This window comes from Biomphalaria glabrata, chromosome 11, assembly GCF_947242115.1.
Source record: "Biomphalaria glabrata chromosome 11, xgBioGlab47.1, whole genome shotgun sequence".
Taxonomy (NCBI): Eukaryota; Metazoa; Mollusca; class Gastropoda; family Planorbidae; genus Biomphalaria; species Biomphalaria glabrata.
The window spans coordinates 25,552,329-25,573,028 of NC_074721.1; the positions used below are offsets into that span (position 1 = coordinate 25,552,329).

Genomic DNA, 20,700 nt, shown 5'->3' on the forward strand with positions numbered 1-20,700 from the left:
ATCTGCAGAGTAGTAGTGAACACATATTAAGGTACTACAGTAGACCTTACCCCATAGTTTTGTACTTGGAGTAGATCCATCGGACTATCCATACAACAATTTTAAAAAGATTTTCAATAAAGAAAAATTAATTCTTTTTCCTTGACCTAAACTTCAAACTAATATAATTAATTCTTGCAAACTTATTGTTGAATGAAATGCCAGGTGTCTTTGTCTAGTTCTTTCTAAAACAAAACAAAAAATCATTTAATAAATTTTGTGTTTTTTTTACATACCCTTTTGAATTATGTTGATTTCATTATTTTCCAGTTAATCTAAATCAGTGGTTCCCAAACTTTTTGTCTCAAAGACCCCTTGTCATGTTTTCCGATTTTTTGGTAGACCCCTGCTTCGTTTAAATTGCATTTTTTGAAAATTCATGAACTTTAAAGTTTGTGTGTGTGACTGTTAGAAAAATACTACTAAAAACTGTGTAAAGTTGTAGATCTCTATATTTATTAATGAAATTCAAATTAAAAACATTTTTCGTGTAAATGTAGTAATTAGTATGACAGAACTTACTTAATAATAAAAATGTAAAAAAAAAAAAAAAAAATTTTGGACAAAAAAATAAAAAAACCGTTTAAAAATATGTTAAAAATATGGCAAATTGTGGTATCCCCTAACAAAGAGCCTCCAGTGTTTGTTACTATTACTTGTGAATAGTTGTAAAAGTGGTGTATTTTTATGAAAAAACTGATTACATAAGTGATTTTAAAAATTAGATTTTTCGCTTTTAGAAAAGAAAAAAGTAGCCGTTGCATCAGAACTTTGAATGGATTAGAATAATATGATGTCGGATTTTCACTATCTTTTCTAGTTTACGAAATCTAAACGGGACGGACGGACAGACAGACATTTCACACAAAACTAATAGCGTCTTTTCCCCTTTCGGAGGCCACCAATAAAAGCTATTTAAAATTAAGACAATGCAATTAGGTTCATTCATGTATTTAATTACAATGGAACAAAACTAACAAGACTGTATAACTATTCACTATCAACCAATGAGGTGATCTCTAGTTCTAATCCAATGCTTGGAAAGGTTCGAACAATGAGAGATGCTCTGTCTGATTACATTGACCAGTTTCTTAATGGAAACATACGAAGTGCGATTAGCTTGCCAGCATAATGGACTTTCACCAATAAGGTGTCAGCAAGCATTTTATTTTTGAGTCGTGTTTGATTGTCATGTACTTCACAGTAAATAGTCAAATTACTTTTGACTGTCCTGATTGCTCAAATCTTCAAAGTTATTGTCTGACTTTTAAAGACTGTGTTGGACTTGTAAAGTAACAATGGAAAGAAAAAAGGAAGAGCTTGTTTCAGCAATTATTTTGTGCTTTGAAGCCGTCGTCAGTAGACAAAGTTTTAGATTCTTTATCTTATGTTACTTTTTTTGTTTCTTGTCATATGTTCCAAGAAGAAGCGATAGATTGAGCCATCCAATGCCCCAGCACAATGGAGGTCATGATTAAGTGCGTAGAACAAGGAGCTCTTGGAGTGGCCAGTCCTGAAGGAAACAGACATCGCTTGTAGTAGAATCCTTCCACCAGCCTGCATACGTGTTCCTCGTCACAACAGTCTGAATCTTTCATGCATATCTTCCAATAAGGTGAACAGCAGTTATAGTGAGGGCCACAGGTCAGTGTGTCCTAAGGAGGAAAGAGAGACTGTGTTAATAGAGCCCAAAAAATAAATTGACAGAAGAAGTAAAATATTTAATGAAAGTATCATCTTCTCTGATATGCTGGTGGATGCATTCAGTAATAGAGATGATAGAGGAATGAATGTAATATATAGATTTGATGGTGGCCTATTCAACCTGAGGCAGCTCAAAGCAAAATCTAAAACAAAATCAGCAGTAATCAGGGACCTGCTATTTGCTGACGACTGTGCCCTAAATGCCTGCTCTGAAAATGATCTGCAGATCATCGTTAGTGACTTTTCAAGAGCATGCTCAGACTTTGACCTCGCTATAAACACAAAAAAAGACTGAAGTCTTATGTTTGCCTGCTTCAGGTATTAAGCATTAAGATAAATGGATAATTCCTTAATGTATGTATCATGTCAATTGTAGACTTACCTTGCTTTGGTGTGTTAAATCTTATCTTATCTTATATAATACAGACATTACTTCAAAAAAGAAGATGATTATCTTTCATTTCTAATCTCTTAGGAAATTACAGAAACTTCCTTATGACTCAACGAATATGAAAATATTTCATTCACTTGCGTTGAATTCGTTTAAACAAATGTTCATTTAAAAAAAAAACTATTTTCTTAGCAGTCCTATGTACTCTGTCAATTAGTAGTATTTGATGCAGTGTGCTAATAAATGCTGAATTATGATGAGCGTAAAAAAAACAAAAAAACAACTAAGCATTAGCATTTAAAAGACTTTTAATGTTTTAGAGTAGTAATGTAGAGTTTTAATGTCTAGGAAACAAGTGGAGAAGATTGGTTCCAAAAGCAGCCAAAAGAAAACCACACCCAAGAAACACAACTCTTCTAAGAAAAAAAGCTTGTAAAATACAAAAACGTTGTCTACCTTGAAAGTATCATAAATAAAGAGGGGGGGGGGGAGCAGAAGCAGATGTCAACAAGTCTAGGCATACTTGAAATGCTCTATCAGCAAGAAATCAAAACACGCAAAATGATCGAGCATACAATGCGAAAAACAGCAGAAAAAAACAGGCTGAAAGTTGGTGCCCAGAGGAACAGAGAAAGTCTGTGAGACCAAATCCAACATGGAGGAGATCAGTAGACCAAGAAAAAAAACAGGCTGAAAGTTGGTGCCCACAGGGACAGAGAAAGTCTGTGAGACCAAATCCAACATGGAGGAGATCAGTAGACCAAGAAGCAAACATGGAGGAGATCAGTAGACCAAGAAGCAAACATTGAGGAAATCAGTAGACCAAGAAGTAAACATTGAGGAAATCAGTAGACCAAGAAGTAAACATTGAGGAAATCAGTAGACCAAGAAGTAAACATTGAGGAAATCAGTAGACCAAGAAAAAAAACAGGCTGAAAGTTGGTGCCCACAGGGACAGAGAAAGTCTGTGAGACCAAATCCAACATGGAGGAGATCAGTAGACCAAGAAGCAAACATGGAGGAGATCAGTAGACCAAGAAAAAAAAAAGGCTGAAAGTTGGTGCCCACAGGGACAGAGAAAGTCTGTGAGACCAAATCCAACATGGAGGAGATCAGTAGACCAAGAAACAAACATGGAGGAAATCAGTAGACCAAGAAGTAAACATGGAGGAGATCAGTAGACCAAGAAGTAAACATGGAAGAGATCAGTAGACCAAGAAGTAAAGATGGAGGAGATCAGTAGACCAAGAAGTAAAGATGGAAGAGCAGTAGACCAAGAAGTAAATATGGAGGAGATCAGTAGACCAAGAAGTAAACATGGATGACATCAGTAGACCAAGAGGTAAAGATGGAGGAGATCAGTAGACCAAGAAGTAAACATGGAAGAGATCAGTAGACCAAGAAGTAAAGATGGAAGAGATCAGTAGACCAAGAAGTAAAGATGGAAGACATCAGTAGACCAAGAAGTAAACATGGAGGAGATCAGTAGACCAAGAAGTAAACATGGAGGAGATCAGTAGACCAAGAAGTAAAGATGGAGGAGATCAGTAGACCAAGAAGTAAAGATGGAAGAGATCAGTAGACCAAAAAGTAAACATGGAGGAGATCAGTAGACCAAGAAGTAAACATGGATGACATCAGTAGACCAAGAAGTAAACATGGAGGAGATCAGTAGACCAAGAAGTAAAGATGGAGGAGATCAGTAGACCAAGAAGTAAAGATGGAAGAGATTAGTAGACCAAGAAGTAAAGATGGAAGAGATCAGTAGACCATGAAGTAAACAACATGGAAGAGATCAGTAGACCAAGAAGTAAACATGGAGGAGATCAGTAGACCAAGAAGTAAACATGGAGGAGATCAGTAGACCAAGAAGTAAACATGGAGGAGATCAGTAGACCAAGAAGTAAAGATGGAGGAGATCAGTAGACCAAGAAGTAAAGATGGAGGAGATCAGTAGACCAAGAAGTAAACATGGAGGAGATCAGTAGACCAAGAAGTAAACATGGAGGAGATCAGTAGACCAAGAAGTAAACATGGAGGAGATCAGTAGACCAAGAAGTAAAGATGGAGGAGATCAGTAGACCAAGAAGTAAACATGGAGGAGATCAGTAGACCAAGAAGTAAAGATGGCAAGATGGACATAAAACCAATGATGGGAATGGCCCTGTACAGAGTTTGATGGCGAAGTACTGTTAAGGGTCTATGCTCCACTGGGAGCATAAAGTTATACTTTAAAGAATGCAATTAGTAGAATATCAAGATTTAGCTTGAGTTCTCTCCCTTACAATGTCTCAACAAAGCACTTAACTTTATCAGTTATTTACATCAATACACATCTCTAACACATGCATCTACATCTGACAGAAAAGAAATAGTTTTTATTGGTGGGTTATAAAGTTAAGAGTTCTCTCAAGGAGTCAAGTTCAAGTGACTAAGTCATGCACATTTGTTCAACAGAACATAACTGTTGAGATCTTGATTTCAGTGTCTAGTAAGAGAATGAATCTATCTCATAAACTCATGCTTATAAATATAATGTATGATCTTCAGAGATCACTTGTGAATGTTTGTCACTTGTCATAAATTTTGTAAATACTGGCTATTTATGTTAATTAAGTTAATTGAGCAACTGTAAATGAATTAGCCATGTAATAAGTGATTTATTTTCTTCATATAACATACGACATCGATGCTGATGTTTCTTGACATCAATGTTGTCTATTGTTTATGTTACTTGACATCTATGGTGATCTCTTTGATTGCTATGATATGATCTATTCACCGAGGCACTAAGAATGGTATTTCTGAGAACTCTTCAATAATTGCAGTGCACTGAAGTCTGAAACAAAGCTACCTTCCAATAATAAGAATGGTAACTAAAATATTTTTTGTTATTTATTACAGATTTCGATACTGGTCTTACAGAATTAGTATTGTTCTACTGCTCTAAATACTGACCTGACAAAAGTATCTGCTAATGATTTTAAATACTAATCTGACATTAGTATCTGCTAATGATTTTAAATACTAATCTGACATTAGTATCTGCTAATGATTTTAAATACTAATCTGACATTAGTATCTGCTAATAATTTTAAAATCTGACCTGACATTATTTTCTGCTAATGATTTTAAATACTGACCTGACATTAGTATCAGCTAATAATGTAACTACTGACCTGACAGTGGTAGTTGAAGACGCACCTCTCGCCTAGTGTACTGTGTCTACATCTTGGATTGGTTCCTTCATGTGCACGATGGCAAGAGTGACTGCAACAATCAGTGTCTTGAGTACAACCTTCATTAGACCAGGAACACGGGGAGGCTGAAGATCACACAATGGAAAGACTTCAACACAAGAAATACAAGAATACCTAGCTAGAAGCATTGAACCTATATATAGTAGACCTAGAAGCATTGAACCTATATATAGTAGACCTAGAAGCATTGAACCTATATATAGTAGACCTAGAAGCATTGAGCCTATATATAGTAGACCTAGAAGCATTGAACCTATATATAGTAGACCTAGAAGCATTGAACCTATATATAGTAGACCTAGACTAGAAGCATTGAACCTATATATAGTATTATAGTAGACCTAGAAGCATTGAACCTATAGCCTATATAGTAGACCTAGAAGCATTGAACCTATATATAGTAGACCTAGAAGCATTGAACCTATATATATAGCCTAGAAGCATTGAATCTATATATAGTAGACCTAGAAGCATTGAACCTATATATCTATATAGTAGACCTAGACTGGAAAACGGAAAACAAATTCTTATCCGATAATGATCAGATCACAGACCTATATATATAGATTGTTATATACCTAACGCTTCTTAAAGCTGTAAGGAAAATCGATATTTTCTGTCTTAGAAAAGTAATGATCTTTAGTTTTCAAAGTTTATAAATAATGCAATACCATTTTGCGTACTTTTTTTTAATACAATGAGCATAGACATAAATAAATATAGACTGGAAGTAGGAAGTTATATTTATTTGGGGGGAGTCAAATATGGTTTATGTACTCTATCTATGTGAAAAAAAAAATGGCGGCAATTGAGCTATAAATTCTAGGACTAACATTTCAGCCAATATATAATTATGATCTTTAGTTTTGAAAAGTACAAAACTGCCATATTCCCAATATTTTGCCTTTGTTTCATAATCATAGACATAGGCAAATATATATAGGTATGTGATGTGGATCTATGTTTGTTGACATGGCTTCTTTATTAATGTATGGCGGTCGTCTTATCGATTCAAATTGTTAGAATTAGTTTTTAGTCAAAAAAAAAATAAATAAATGAGCAGAACGTGCTATAATGTTCGTAGTACGATAGGCCAAGGATAAATTCTAAAGGTTGAAAAAAAAAATGAATATTATACACATTAACTTTCAGTTTCAGTAAGTCACAATAATTCAGTGTCACTGACACTGTGACTGTCACTGTCACTAATTTAATATTGATAGATCTAAATCTAATAAATATGACTAATATTTGTAATAACTAGGTCTAATACTTTTCATACTTTTTACTACTAACTATTAAACTAGTCAGTCTATCATCTATGCATGCAGACTATAGACTAGATCTAGTATAAGTATAGATTATAGATCTAATGACAATCTTGAATCTAGTCCTAGACTATTTATATACTAACTATAGAATAGGCCTATAGACTAGACAGATTACAATTATAGTTTATAGTATAGTATAATAATAATAATAATAATAATAATCTTTATTATCCGTAAGGAAATTTGTCTTAGAATTTGTGCATTACACCAAACAAAAAACATTATAACTATAAGAAACCAAAATGTACATTCACACTAGACTCACTCATAATTTACATGTGACAAAGTTTATACCAGATTGTTCTTATTTAATGATTTGATTGCCAGGGGAACAAAAGAGTGTTTGTGTCTGTTTGTCTTTGCTATCAGTGTCTTGTATCTCTTTTTTGATGGTAAAATCACAAAATCCTGACACAAAGGGTGATTCTTTATTTCGAGGATCTTGTTAGCTTTTTTATAGATGTTTGTCTCAAACAACTGCCCAAATGGGATTTGTTTTTTGCCAATGATTTTGCCAGCAGCTTTTAGGATTCTATGAAGTTTATTTTTATTTTTAATGCTCAGATTGCCATACCAGGCAGTGATATTGGAACTTAAAATATTGCAGATGTGAGCGTGATAAAACATAGCCAAGGCCTTTTCGCTAACATTAAACTATAGTAGTATAGTACTAGTAGTAAGTAGTATTTTTTTTACTATAGTATCTATATACACTAGATCTAAATCTAGTATTTAAAACTATTTATAATTAGGCACGATTAGAGATATAATAATACAGAAGGGGTTCTATCAATTATATAGGTTTTGGCTGAAAAAAAAACAAATTATAAATACTTTTAATTTTACACTGCTCATAACTGCTGTATAACTCATACAAACTTATCTTTTCCCAAATGTTTCCCATAATAATTTTTACTTTATCGTCCAGTCTATATATATATATGTCTATGACAATGAGCTATTAATCACAGAACTATATATTCACGCAAATCTATGAAACAAAGCCGTTTCCTGTTAGTTTCCATTGAGATAAAGTTTCGAAAATCCTATATTAAAATAATTCACGTCTGTTGATTTTTTAATCATCTTATGTAGAGTTTCGTAGCACTTCAGTCCTCGCTATTTGGAGCTCTTGTTGACAGGTTTTTGATGTGTTAGATGTGCTGTGTTGTGTTTAGCAGTGTTTACAGAAGGCCTGAGTAGGAGAGAGAATCGTAACACAGATGTCTTGAAGTGGGATCTCCTATGGCTTCTGTAAAATTGCTAGATGAACTGAATCTGAAAGAACTGAAACAAGAGCTGAAATGGCGAGGACTGAAGTACTACGAAAGGAACAACGAAACTCTTAAAGAACGTCTCCGGCAAGCCCTGCTGGATGAAGAGGAAGATACGAACACGTACCTCTTTGAACTCAAACATAATGTGGCAGAGCTCTTGATCACCTTTTCAAGATTAGATGTTGGCTGGCTTTTAGAATGTGATCAAGGGTGACTCGCAGGAAGAAACAGATGAAGAAACTAGAGAAGAGACCGAGACCAATAGTTCAACCAACGCTTTTGCTACAGACGTCCTTGATGTGAGTGCCTCCATCAGCCAGACAGAACAAGACAACGTTGTGTCTTACCTCAAGCCTGTAGCTGAGGACATTAAAGACATCTGTCAATCTGCCAGTGCTGATGAAAGGAACTCAAATCCTGATGGCTGCACCCCGATGTTTGTTCAATTTGCACATTGTTTTCATCAAACCAATCTTGGTGCTTGCATTTTGGCTAACCGAGGACGCTGCTAACCAAAGAGTACACAGAATCCCTTAGTTTATTCCAGCTGTTTTCCACATTCTTGTTCATGTGCAGGGTTTTAATTTCACTGTCTAGTTTGTTGATGAGCTCTCGCTTGATATCTGATATACCAACATCTAGGGGCTTTGTATGCTTGCATTCTTGGGGCCGTCTAGGTGGTTTGATGCATATTTTTCGCTTAGATAAAATTGAGCGATGATTAGTCCAACAGTCAGCTCCGCGTAAAGCTTTGGTGACTTTGACGTCTTGTCTATCAGACTGACAATGATGAAGTCTATTTGATGCCAGTGCTTGGATCTAGGATGCATCCAAAATGTATTTTTTCTGTGAGGTAGCTGAAAAAGAGTATTTGTTATTGTCAGCTTGTGGGCTGTGCACATTTCTAGTAACAATGCACCATTGCTATTGCAGTGACCAATTCCGTGTCTGCCCAGAACATTACTCTAGGTTTTCCTGTCAGAGCCTATCCTGGCATTGAAGTCGCCCAGTATTAGTTTGTCTATTTTGGGCGTTTTGATTCAGATCCGAGTAGAAGTTTTCCTTGATGTTGTCTTGGTTGGACATAGTTAAGGGCACAGGCACTTATTAGAATTGTATGTCGCCTTGAGGTCAGGGGTAGGCGTAATGTCATTAGACGGTCAATTATGCCTTTTGGTGATCCTGCTAACTTGTTGACTAATTTGGAGTTCACCGCGAAACCAACACCAGCTTCAAGTCTTTATTTGTTATTTTTGCCGATCCAGAAGAGCGTGTAGCCTGCGCCAACTTCAGAAAGTCGCGTTTCACTCAGGGCAGCAATATCTACATTGTATCTGGCTAGTTCTCTTGCAATATCTACATTGTATCTGGCTAGTTCTCTTGCAATATCTACATTGTATCTGGCTAGTTCTCTTGCAATATCTACATTGTATCTGGCTAGTTCTCTTGCAATATCTACATTGTATCTGGCTAGTTCTTGTGCCACAAGGGCAGTACGACGTTCAGGACGGTTTGATTCACCACGATCAAGAAGAGTGCGGACATTTCAGAATGTGTTTTGATTTGTTTTTTCTTGAGGTTTGTGTTTAATTTGTTTCTCCCGCATTAGTGGGATCCCCGCCAGTCGCGGGAGACTGGTCAGGGACATGGGGGACAAGCAATGTTTAGTGCACCTTTTCTAGCCCCTTCCTCATGCTTAGGAGGTAAGCAGTGCATTCCTAAAAAGGTCTGCTTAGACGCTCAGACGGCTGCTGAGTTCCAGTGCTGTCCCAGTCACTGGCAAGCGACCACATGGTCTGGGCCGCCTACGTGTAAGTGTGTAGCTATGGCTGCCAGTGTATCCACACCTGCCATTTCGCCACTTGCCTATCGCCGCGGGCTTTTTGATTGATGAACATGGGAGATGAGAATGTGGCTTGCGCGATGAAAATTTATTAAAGTGAGGGAGATTTGCGCTGCATCAGCCTCACTCTCTCGCCCATTGCCAGCTGGATCCAGTGGCAGAACAGAGTCCAGACCAATGGAGCTGGTTTGGGGTGCAGTTTATGACCAGTGTGCTCTACAAGTCCCACAGTGCTCTAAAACGTTCCACGGTGTTTGCTAGATGACGCCTGGTGGCCCTGGTAGTCCAATTCGACTTGAGCGCCAAGCAGCCGCAACTAGACTTCACATGCTGGTGGTGGACCGAGACCATAGTTTTACCAGATACTAGCTCTGGCTAACCCTCACCTGGTTTGGCCCGTCACTCGAGACTGGGTGTGGCCGTTGCCGCATGCACACAATTCCTTGACTAAGGTCAATGAGCTGCTCAGAGAGCCCGACTGCCCAGTTGACAGAGGTACTACTCCTAGTACAGAACCCCATACATATACATGTATTATGCATATGTATGTATATATTGTATGCATGGGCGTAGCCAGGATTTTTTTTCGGGGGGGAGGGGTTGGGGGATTTTTTCGCGCCCCCCCCCCCTCGGCGAAAAAAAATTTATATGTATGTATGTGTGTATGTGTACATTCTGACCATTCATTCTTTCGGAAGACGTTTATTGTGCCCTAGAATATGTTACTACTGGAGTAAGTGGAAAAATTGTAGACTCCCCGCCTTTTTTAGCACTAGCACTATTTCTGATATTGAAAGCCAACAAAATGCATATCCTAAGGTATCTACAGTGCATTTTCCTGCTATTAAAAAGTTTTATTTCAAAAACCTAATGTGCTATTCTTTCTGACTTACACCCTCCCGCTTCGTTCACATGCTGGTGGTGGACAGAGACACTAGTTTCACCAGATACTAGCTCTGGCTAACCCTCACCTGGTCTGGCGCATTTGCCGTCAAGCTGTTTCCACAAAAATCTGTCACTGGTAATGTGTGGCGCCAAGTTGTACTAGGATGTCTTCGCAACTCTTATTATGCGTATGTCGGAGAACATGTCCCGCAAACCTCATGAGACGCTCTGTCACAATCTTACTAAGGGGTCGACTCCCAGTTCGGCATAGGATATCCTTGATTTAGACCCGATCTCTATAACTGACTCCTAAAATCTGTCTTAGCCATCTTCGTTGAGCCACATTTAGTGTTTTTCAATTTCGGCAGATGACTATTCACTGCACCTTATTAATGGAGCCCCGCCACTGGTAGAAATGAATACGCTGTTGGAATTAGATGACTGTAGTTTGCTTTAGATTTTATATCGAAAAGGGAAGTTTTATCGTCAAAATCATCTGTTGGGGGTTTTATACTACAAAATCTCTGGAGTTTTTTTTTTTTTTTTTTTTAAATTCAAAACCCCATTTAGCTACGGTCACAGAATTTGGTAACTGTAGTTTGCTTTAGAATAATATTGAAGATAGAGGTTTTCCACCTCAAAACGCTCTGTAAGTGGATTTTAAACTCAAAACAATCTGGAGGGATTTTAAACTTTAAAAAAAGCCATCTGTAGGAGAGGGGTTAAACTCAAAACCCCCAATTGGCTTGGCTACGCTCAAATAATTTTAGTGTGCAATTTGCTTTTTTATATATTGAATAGGTATTTTTTAGCATCAAACCACTCTGAAAAAGGGGGGGGGGGGTAAATTCAACGCTCATAGCATTTCGAGTGCGTAATTTGCTTTTTTTTTACATTGAGGATGTATTTTTTAGCTTTAAACCCCGCTGGTGGGGGTTTAAACTCAAAACCCCTTTGGGTACGCTCATAGATTTCAGAATGTGTAATTTTCTTTTTTTTTTTTTTTATATTGAAAATGTATTTTTTTTAGCTTCAAACTCCACTGGAGGGGAATTTAAACTCAAAACACTTTTGACTACACTCATAGAATTTTGAGTGTATAATTTGCTTTGTTTTTAATCTTAAAGAGGTATTTTTATCTTCCAACCCCGCTGAAAGGGGGTTTAAACTCAAAACTGAGTCAAAACCCGTTTAGCTACGCTCATAACATTTTGAGTGCGTAATTTCTTTGTTTTTTTGTATTGAAGAGGTTGTTTTTTTTTGCTTTAAACCCTACTGAAGAGAGAGAGGGATTAAACTCAAAACCCCTATGGCTAAGTTCATAGAATTTTGAGTGTGTAATTTGCTTTTTTATATTGAAGAGGGGTTATCGTTAATTTTAGAGGCTTTTAAAATCAAAATCTTCCTTAACTGTGCTCTTGGAATTTGGGGATTGTCGTTTGCATTTTTTTTTGTTTTGTTTTATAGAAGAGGGGGATTTAACTGCAAAAACCCCTGGTAGGGGGTTTTAAACTCAAAACCCCCTGGTAAGGGATTTTAAACCAAAAACCATTGGCAGTGGTGCATCAAGTGATGGCTTAGTATTAAAATCTCACCTAAAATAAACAAAATCAATGGAAAAAAATCAGTCACTACATTCCGATCCCCCCTGCGGGGGAGAGGGTTCATTTCGGAGTGGGGGGTTGAACCCCAACCCCCCCCCCGGCTACGCCCATGATTGTATATATGTATGTATTGTACGTATATGTATTTATGTGTTTTGTCTTGGTCAGATGTGACAAACTATGTTGCCTAAGTCACAGCTGGATCTGCTAAGTCTTATGAGAAACTAGAATCCTAATCTTCCCACTGGAAAACAATGCTTTATAAGTGCATGTCAATGTTTGTATAAGTATGTATTTGTGTGTGTACGTATGTGTGTGTGTTTATTTGCAATTAAATATGTAGTTAAATCGAGAGGTGGACATAGGTATCACAGTAATTAGCTTTTGATTACATTTTGATCTTTAACATGCATTTTACGCTCTTTACTAAGCTATTCAATACAGAAAGACAAAGAAGAGAAAGCGATAGTGCTACAAGCTGAAGAGCTCAATTTGTTTTTTTTTGACAATAAGTCTATTTCATCTCTACTCTAGAGTATTTCAAACAGGGGGACAACAAACAGAGACTACAACTTGACCAATGGTCCTACAAAATACTTCCTCTACCACTGACCTATATTTAAACAGATAAGAGAAAAACAAACAAGTCCAATCCTGTATTTCCAAGGAGCCATCAGATTTGATTGACTGAAAGATCTTAATGTGTCCGCATTAAAGACTCTGCCCACTGGTCACTCGATGTTGTCCGAAATAATAAGCCCATCTTCTGAAACAAATACAAACATATTATTTATGTATGTGTGTTTTGTACATTAACTTGTAGCCCGAGTCCAATTTGTGTTTTGGCTAATTATTTCGCGAAGTAGCTAGACTTTATTCCGCGGGGTTTTAGCCATAAAAATATTCTTATACTATATTAAGCTATTAAATTTTGATTTTTAAAAATTGATTGGTCTTTTTCTACAAGAATAAAACAATGACCGTTATAAATTCACGAAGAATTGAGTCTAGCTTATCATAGAAGGTGAAGAGTTGATAGAGGACGATTGACATCTTCCCAGCAGTAATAGTTGGTATTCAACATTTGAAATGACTGGGACTCTTCAAACAACCTGGAATAGTTGGACACAAAATTGTTTTAGTTCAGTGGCTTAATTCGTACTTCAGGCTAATCCTGATTGCCTCCTGGGAGGTCAGTGACTATAAAAAGCTATTCGATCGATTTCTGTTCTATTTATTACACAAGTTCACCTGGTTCTAATAAATAGCAGATACAAATCGGGAATCGATTCCAGAGAGATGCACTGGGGATCTAAATGTTTAGAAGACATGAACAGTTCCAAAATTGTACTTTGTCTATTGAACACCTCAATTAGTGAATTAATTAGAGGAGTGTAAATTATCGTACATGTAAAACCTGAAGCTCTATTTTTGTGAATAAACAAAATTGATTCAGATTCATTTCCAATACCACACACAAACACTATAACTCATTACGAGATGTCTTCATGATGAACAATAACATATAACCAAATGTCTTCATTTTGACCAATAAGACATTACCAGATGTCTTCATTTTGACCAATAAGACATTACCAAATGTCTTCATTTTGACCAATAAGACATTACCAGATGTCTTCATTTTGACCAATAAGACATTACCAAATGTCTTCATTTTGACCAATAAGACATTACCAGATGTCTTCATTTTGACCAATAAGACATTACCATATGTCTTCATTTTGACCAATAAGACATTACTAGATGTTTTCATTTTGACCAATAAGACATTACCAGATGTCTTCATTTTGACCAATAAGACATTACCAGACGTCTTCATTTTTCGTTTAAAATGTCCGTCTTTCACATTGTTATTAACTGCAATGATAAATGAATTAGCTATTCTTTAGATATTCTGGCTGAAACACATAAATGGTTGAAATCCTGGGATGGCTCCAACAAAGCCCGTAGAGTCTAACAGCATATGCGCCGCCCGCACCCAGGCGATCCATAGTGGAGGATGAAAAGGCAGGAACAAACAATAATTGCGCAGTTTATGACGGGGCACTGCCCAATCGGAGCATATTTTGCCTGGTTCCGGTCCAATTTTGACGACCGATGCCGACACTGTGGAGAGTCTGTGGAAACAATGGTACACATCTTGCAAGAGTGTCCGCAGCTCCTAGAGCTGCGGGGGAATGTGTCTACAGAGTCACTTGACTTGTATGGGAGCTATGAGGCATTACGCCGAACGGCCGAGTTTACCGAGGATTACCCCCCTTCCAGTCTTGCTACCAATTGGAGTTCATCTCAAGTTCAAACACACAAACTCGTAGGTAGAAAACAAATCGGTGACCCGACAAAATAGCGTGAACAAAATAGCGCCGACACTTCAGATATATTAAAATATGAATGTGCAAACATAAAAGAATAATCAAAAATGGATAATTTCAATATATATCATAACCCAATTGCAAAATGCATTGCAAAAACACGCAAACATGCTTCCAGATTGACTAAATATGAATTGAACAAAGTCTATATAGAGAAACTCCATCAGTGGCTTGTTGCCGTACATTGGCAATAGAGCTGCACGACGTGTGTGTTGGAGGTATTTTGTCTTGCTTGCCACTTGACTTTATTCTACAGCATTGTATCTCAGAATCTTGTTCTCAGTGTACTCCTGTTCTCAGTGTACTTCTGTTATAAGTGTACTCAAGTTCTCAGTGTACTCAAGTTCTCAGTGTACTCATATTCTCAGTGTACTTTTGTTCTCAGTGTACTTTTGTTCTCAGTGTACTTCTGTTCTCAGTGTACTTCTGTTCTCAGTGTACTCATATTCTCAAGGTACTCCTGTTCTCAGTGTACTCAAGTTCTCAGTGTACTTCTGTTCTCAGTGTACTTCTGTTCTCAGTGTACTCATATTCTCAAGGTACTCCTATTCTCAGTGTACTCATGTTCTCAGTGTACTCCTGTTTGGGCGAAAGAAGAACTAATTTGAAAAAGTCGCTTTGTCTGAGAAATATGTTAATTAACAGTAGTTCTTAATAGAGTAGTTTTTACAGCTTCGTTTTTTTTTTTTGAATTAATTTTGTTTTGTTATTTTTGTAAGGCTTTTTGTTTTGTTCTTCTCTAGTCTGGCTCCCTACAGATAAGTTTCGTATAAGCAGAACTATGTTGAATGTTCTATATAGTGGCCGATGTCATGCTCTAAGAAGAACTATGTTGAATGTTCTATATAGTGGCCGATGTCATGCTCTAAGCAGAACTATGTTGAATGTTCTATATAGTGGCCGATGTCATGCTCTAAGCAGAACTATGTTGAATGTTCTATATAGTGGCCGATGTCATGCTCTAAGCAGAACTATGTTGAATGTTCTATATAGTGGCCGATGTCATGCTCTAAGCAGAACTATGTTGAATGTTCTATATAGTGGCCGATGTCATGCTCTAAGCAGAACTATGTTGAATGTTCTATATAGTGGCCGATGTCATGCTCTAAGCAGAACTATGTTGAATGTTCTATATAGTGGCCGATGTCATGCTCTAAGCAGAACTATGTTGAATGTTCTATATAGTGGCCGATGTCATGCTCTAAGCAGAACTATGTTGAATGTTCTATATAGTGGCCGATGTCATGCTCTAAGCAGAACTATGTTGAATGTTCTATATAGTGGCCGATGTCATGCTCTAAGCAGATATGTCTTTAATGTTTACAAGCAACAAATGATCGATTGTGTCAACGTTGTATTACGAGATGTGTTAACTTGATCACAAGTACATCTTTGTAAAGATGGCACAATGGTTAACCAACTTATGTAACTTATATTTGACTTCTGAAAAATTGTGAAATCGTACAGTATTGATGAACAGGAAGAAACGTTTTGGTGACAGGAGTAAATATAGACAGACAGTTCTTGTAGTCACATTCGTGTCAAGTCAAACTAAAAGTCATGGAGATAATGTTATAGTTGAAATGTTACATTGGAAATGTTAAAGATGAAATGTCAAAGTTGAAATGTTAAAGATGAAATGTTAAAGATGAAATGTTAAAGATGAAATGTTAAAGATGAAATGTTAAAGATGAAATGTTAAAGATGAAATGTTAAAGATGAAACTCTAAACAAAAGAATTCATTGTTCGAGCTCCACCTCGACAACTTTTATGACAATTGCATTAAACATTAATTCTCTCCCCTGCATAGATTCTATAAGCCTTATCAATAATTCACCCCAGTTTAGTCTTTCAACATAAAGAAAAGCAGAGAATAAGTTTCGAGTTTCTCTATTGCGCAATGTTCTTAGCGGATTATACAAATGTCGTTCACTGCTGAATAATTGTATTGTTTATTTTTTTAACGTGCCAGAATTGGTATCGCATTTGCTCGTTCGGGATTACCATTACCAATGTTGGCATTTCATCATGAGTGTCATAGTCAGTGTTAGCATTTCATCATGAGTGTCATAGTCAGTGTTAGCATTTCATCATGAGTGTCATAGTCAGTGTTAGCATTTCATCATGAGTGTCATAGTCAGTGTTAGCATTTCATCATGAGTGTCATAGTCAGTGTTAGCATTTCATCATGAGTGCCATAGTCAGTGTTAGCATTTCATCATGAGTGTCATAGTCAGTGTTAGCATTTCATCATGAGTGTCATAGTCAGTGTTAGCATTTCATCATGAGTGTCATAGTCAGTGTTAGCATTTCATCATGAGTGTCATAGTCAGTGTTAGCATTTCATCATGAGTGTCATAGTCAGTGTTAGCATTTCATCATGAGTGTCATAGTCAGTGTTAGCATTTCATCATGAGTGTCATAGTCAGTGTTAGCATTTCATCATGAGTGTCATAGTCAGTGTTAGCATTTCATCATGAGTGTCATAGTCAGTGTTAGCATTTCATCATGAGTGTCATAGTCAGTGTTAGCATTTCATCATGAGTGTCATAGTCAGTGTTAGCATTTCATCATGAGTGTCATAGTCAGTGTTTGCATTTCATGAAAGTTGTCATTTTTACAGTGCCAGTTGTGGATCGGTTGATATCCTTCAAAGTCACTGTCGGTGTCTTGCCGTTGTTGCAACTCTTGTTGATCTTATACAACATTCTGAAATATGCTTACGATTTTATTTATTTATTTTTTAATAGCACTGTTTTATTCAGAGATCTTTGAGTAATTACTAGGAATGCAATTATAACCTAGCCACTTAGATTAATGTATTATTACTTATTCCTCGTTCCTATCATTATCATTGTGTAAATATCAGAGTATTAAATTTATAATTTTATTTTATTGGTTACTTTACGTAGCGCACGGCTGTGTGTGCATGGTTTATCTGTCGGGACTTATCTAAACATTACCAATGAAGATTTTTCCCTATAAAAGTAATATTCTCACTTCTCACCCAAAATATCTTCATTCAATTTGAAAGGATTCAATTGTAATCGCGGAAAAGTCTTCAACCTGTACGCCAACTTGTGTACTACATGTAAAACAACTATAATGTATTAATAACATCAACTTCTAAGCCCTTACAGAGGTCAAGTAGCCCTGTGACTGTTAACAGGAGGCAAGACAGATTAAGTTTGCTCTTATTTCTACATGATGTTACATTTGTTCTAACTCTTGTCACTTGGATTGCTCTCCACTTTTAGTTGTGGGACTGGAAATCTAACTGTACACGTACAAGACATTAAGACATGAACCAATAAGAATACAGAATTAGTTCAGCGTTTTGTGCTCTAGAAAGTATTCTAGCTCTCCTATAATCTTTGATAGATCTTCTATCTCTAGTTAATCTTCCACCAAAGAGAGTGGGGGGGGGGGGGGCCCTACGATACAAAATCCCTGCCTTCCCATATCCCCACAAATTATAAAACTTGTATGAATGTGTCTCCTCTACCATCTGTTGTTCTCTGCTCTACAGTAACACAAGGAGGGGAGGGATGTGTCTCCAATCTACCATCTGTTGTTCTCTGCTCTACAGTAACACAAGGAGGGGGGGGGGAATGTGTCTCCTACCAATCTACCATCTGTTGTTCTCTGCTCTACAGTAACACAAGGAGGGGGGGGGAATGTGTCTCCTACCAATCTACCATCTGTTGTTCTCTGCTCTACAGTAACACAAGGAGGGGGGGGAATGTGTCTCCAATCTACCATCTGTTGTTCTCTGCTCTACAGTAACACAAGGAGGGGGGGATGTGTCTCCAATCTACCATCTGTTGTTCTCTGCTCTACAGTAACACAAGGAGGGGGGGGAATGTGTCTCCTACCAATCTACCATCTGTTGTTCTCTGCTCTACAGTAACACAAGAAAGGGGGGGAATGTGTCTCCTACCAATCTACCATCTGTTGTTCTCTGCTCTACAGTAACACAAGGAGGGGGGGGGGGGATTCTTGACTTCTTATTCTAGTTTACAGCTGTAGGAAGCATGAAGGATGTAATGTTCTAGAAATACAAGTGTGTGTATGATTGAATGTTCTAGAAATACAAGTGTGTGTATGATTGAATGTTCTAGAAATACAAGTGTGTGTATGATTGAATGTTCTAGAAATACAAGTGTGTGTATGATTGAATGTTCTAGAAATACAAGTGTGTGTGTATGATTGAATGTTCTAGAAATACAAGAGTGTATGATTGAATGTTCTAGAAATACAAGAGTGTGTATGATTGAATGTTCTAGAAATACAAGAGTGTGTGTGTGTATGATTGAATTTTCTAGAAATACAAGAGTGTGTGTGATTGAATGTTCTAGAAATACAAGTATGTGTATGATTGAATGTTCTAGAAATACAAGTGTGTGTGTGTGTGTGTGTGATTGAATGTTCTAGAAATACAAGTGTGTGTGTATGATTGAATGTACTAGAAATACAAGAGTGTGTATGATTGAATGTTCTAGAAATACAAGAATGTGTATGATTGAATGTTCTAGAAATACAAGTGTGTATGTATGATTGAATGTTCTAGAAATACAAGTGTGTGTATGATTGGATGTTCTAGAAATACAAGTGTGTGTATGATTGAATGTTCTAGAAATACAAGTGTGTGTATGATTGAATGTTCTAGAAATACAAGAGTGTGTATGATTGAATGTTCTAGAAATACAAGAGTACGTGTGTATGATTGCAAATTCAAAATAAGTAAGAAGTGGTGTGTATGATGGAGTTTTTCAAATAACTAAAAAGTTGATGTGTAAGATTAATTGAATGTTCTAAATAAATAAAACGTTGATGCTATAATTGAATGTTCTTAATAAGTAAATAGTTGTTGCGTATGGTTGAATGTTCTAGAATTTGTATTGACGTATGATTCAATGCTCCATGAGACAGTGTTTGCAAGGTTACTGCGTAGAAGTCATCAACTCTTTATTTTCTATGTTTCTAAACACGCTTTGCCTATTCAATGTCAACTCTGTAGTCTCTATGTTTCTAAACACGCTTTGCCTATTCAATGTCAACTATGTAGTCTCTATGTTTCTAAACACGCTTTGCCTATTCAATGTCAACTCTGTAGTCTCTATGTTTCTAAACACGCTTTGCCTATTCAATGTCAACTCTGTAGTCTCTATGTTTCTAAACACGCTTTGCCTATTCAATGTCAACTCTGTAGTCTCTATGTTTCTAAACACGCTTTGCCTATTCAATATCAACTCAAAGGACGCAACTATTTCATTGTCAGGTCGCTTACAAAACTGCATAGTATCAAATTTGTCTTATTTTAATTTCACTTACCTTTAGTCACTACTGTTGCTATGAGGACACTATGACATGATCTTGATTTACTGTTTATTTATAACAATATTTTGTACTGACTACAATAGTCAAGCTGAGCGATATCTACTTAAAGCTAATCTTATAAAGTACAGACAGATCATATAGATAGAACTAGTAACTAACTGGTTCTCACAGATGCTATGTGATAATTGATCCTATCTCGAACACTGTATTTAATTCTTCAGACCAAGTGTATACACACACACATATCATAGTGGTCACCTCCTTCAAAATAGAACTAATACGAGGTGTGATGGAAAAGGGGGGGGGGGGGGGAGGACACGGCAACTCACCCGCCAACATTGAACTGTCGCCGTCCGCCTCTCGCGCGGCAGGACACACTAGCGAGGGTTAAACTCGAACACGGCCTAAAGGGGAAATTTGCACACTCAGAGAATATTGCTCACCAGCAGTGTAAGGGAGAGGTGGACAAATAGGGTAGGGTAGGAGAGAGGGGGTGGTTCTATGTATTGATTGTTTGACAAGAGAAGAAGATAGTAAAGTGTGCCATGGTTTGTCTATGAGATGTTATTGATAGAGCCCAAGTCAGTGGATACGAGAATGTGATCTGTAAAACATTTTCTATTTAGATTAAT

General features: G+C 36.9%; 1 protein-coding gene across 5 annotated transcripts; it reads right to left on the minus strand.

Moving 5' to 3' along the window:
• Nucleotides 1–974: 974 nt before the first annotated feature.
• On the minus strand, nucleotides 975–20,499 carry LOC106054865 (uncharacterized). 5 transcript variants are annotated; one of them, XM_013210937.2, is made up of 4 exons: nucleotides 20,398–20,499; nucleotides 12,948–13,100; nucleotides 5,314–5,459; nucleotides 975–1,694 (listed from the first exon to the last, which is right to left on the minus strand). In XM_013210937.2, the coding sequence occupies exons 2-4, from the start codon at nucleotides 13,006–13,008 to the stop codon at nucleotides 1,449–1,451; spliced, it is 453 nt and encodes a 150-aa protein (XP_013066391.2). In that variant the 5' UTR covers nucleotides 13,009–13,100; nucleotides 20,398–20,499; the 3' UTR covers nucleotides 975–1,448. The 5 variants fall into 5 exon arrangements, with proteins under 5 accessions (XP_013066391.2, XP_013066392.2, XP_013066389.2 ...); XM_013210938.2 differs by lacking the exon at nucleotides 20,398–20,499 and adding an exon at nucleotides 20,238–20,362; XM_013210935.2 differs by lacking the exon at nucleotides 20,398–20,499 and adding an exon at nucleotides 20,063–20,359.
• Between the last annotated feature and the right edge of the window lie 201 nt (nucleotides 20,500–20,700).

Bases quoted from the DNA above. Each gene is read 5' to 3' on its own strand.
- LOC106054865 (XM_013210937.2), bottom strand. From the start codon at position 13,008: ATGGCTCCTTGGAAATACAGGATTGGACTTGTTTGTTTTTCTCTTATC. The intron at 5,460-12,947 runs GTCAGTGGTAGA...TGTGATCTTCAG, and splicing joins TCTTATCTGTTTAAATATAG to CCTCCCCGTGTTCCTGGTCT. The intron at 1,695-5,313 runs GTCAGTAGTTAC...TTTCCTCCTTAG, and splicing joins TCTTCAACTACCACTGTCAG to GACACACTGACCTGTGGCCC.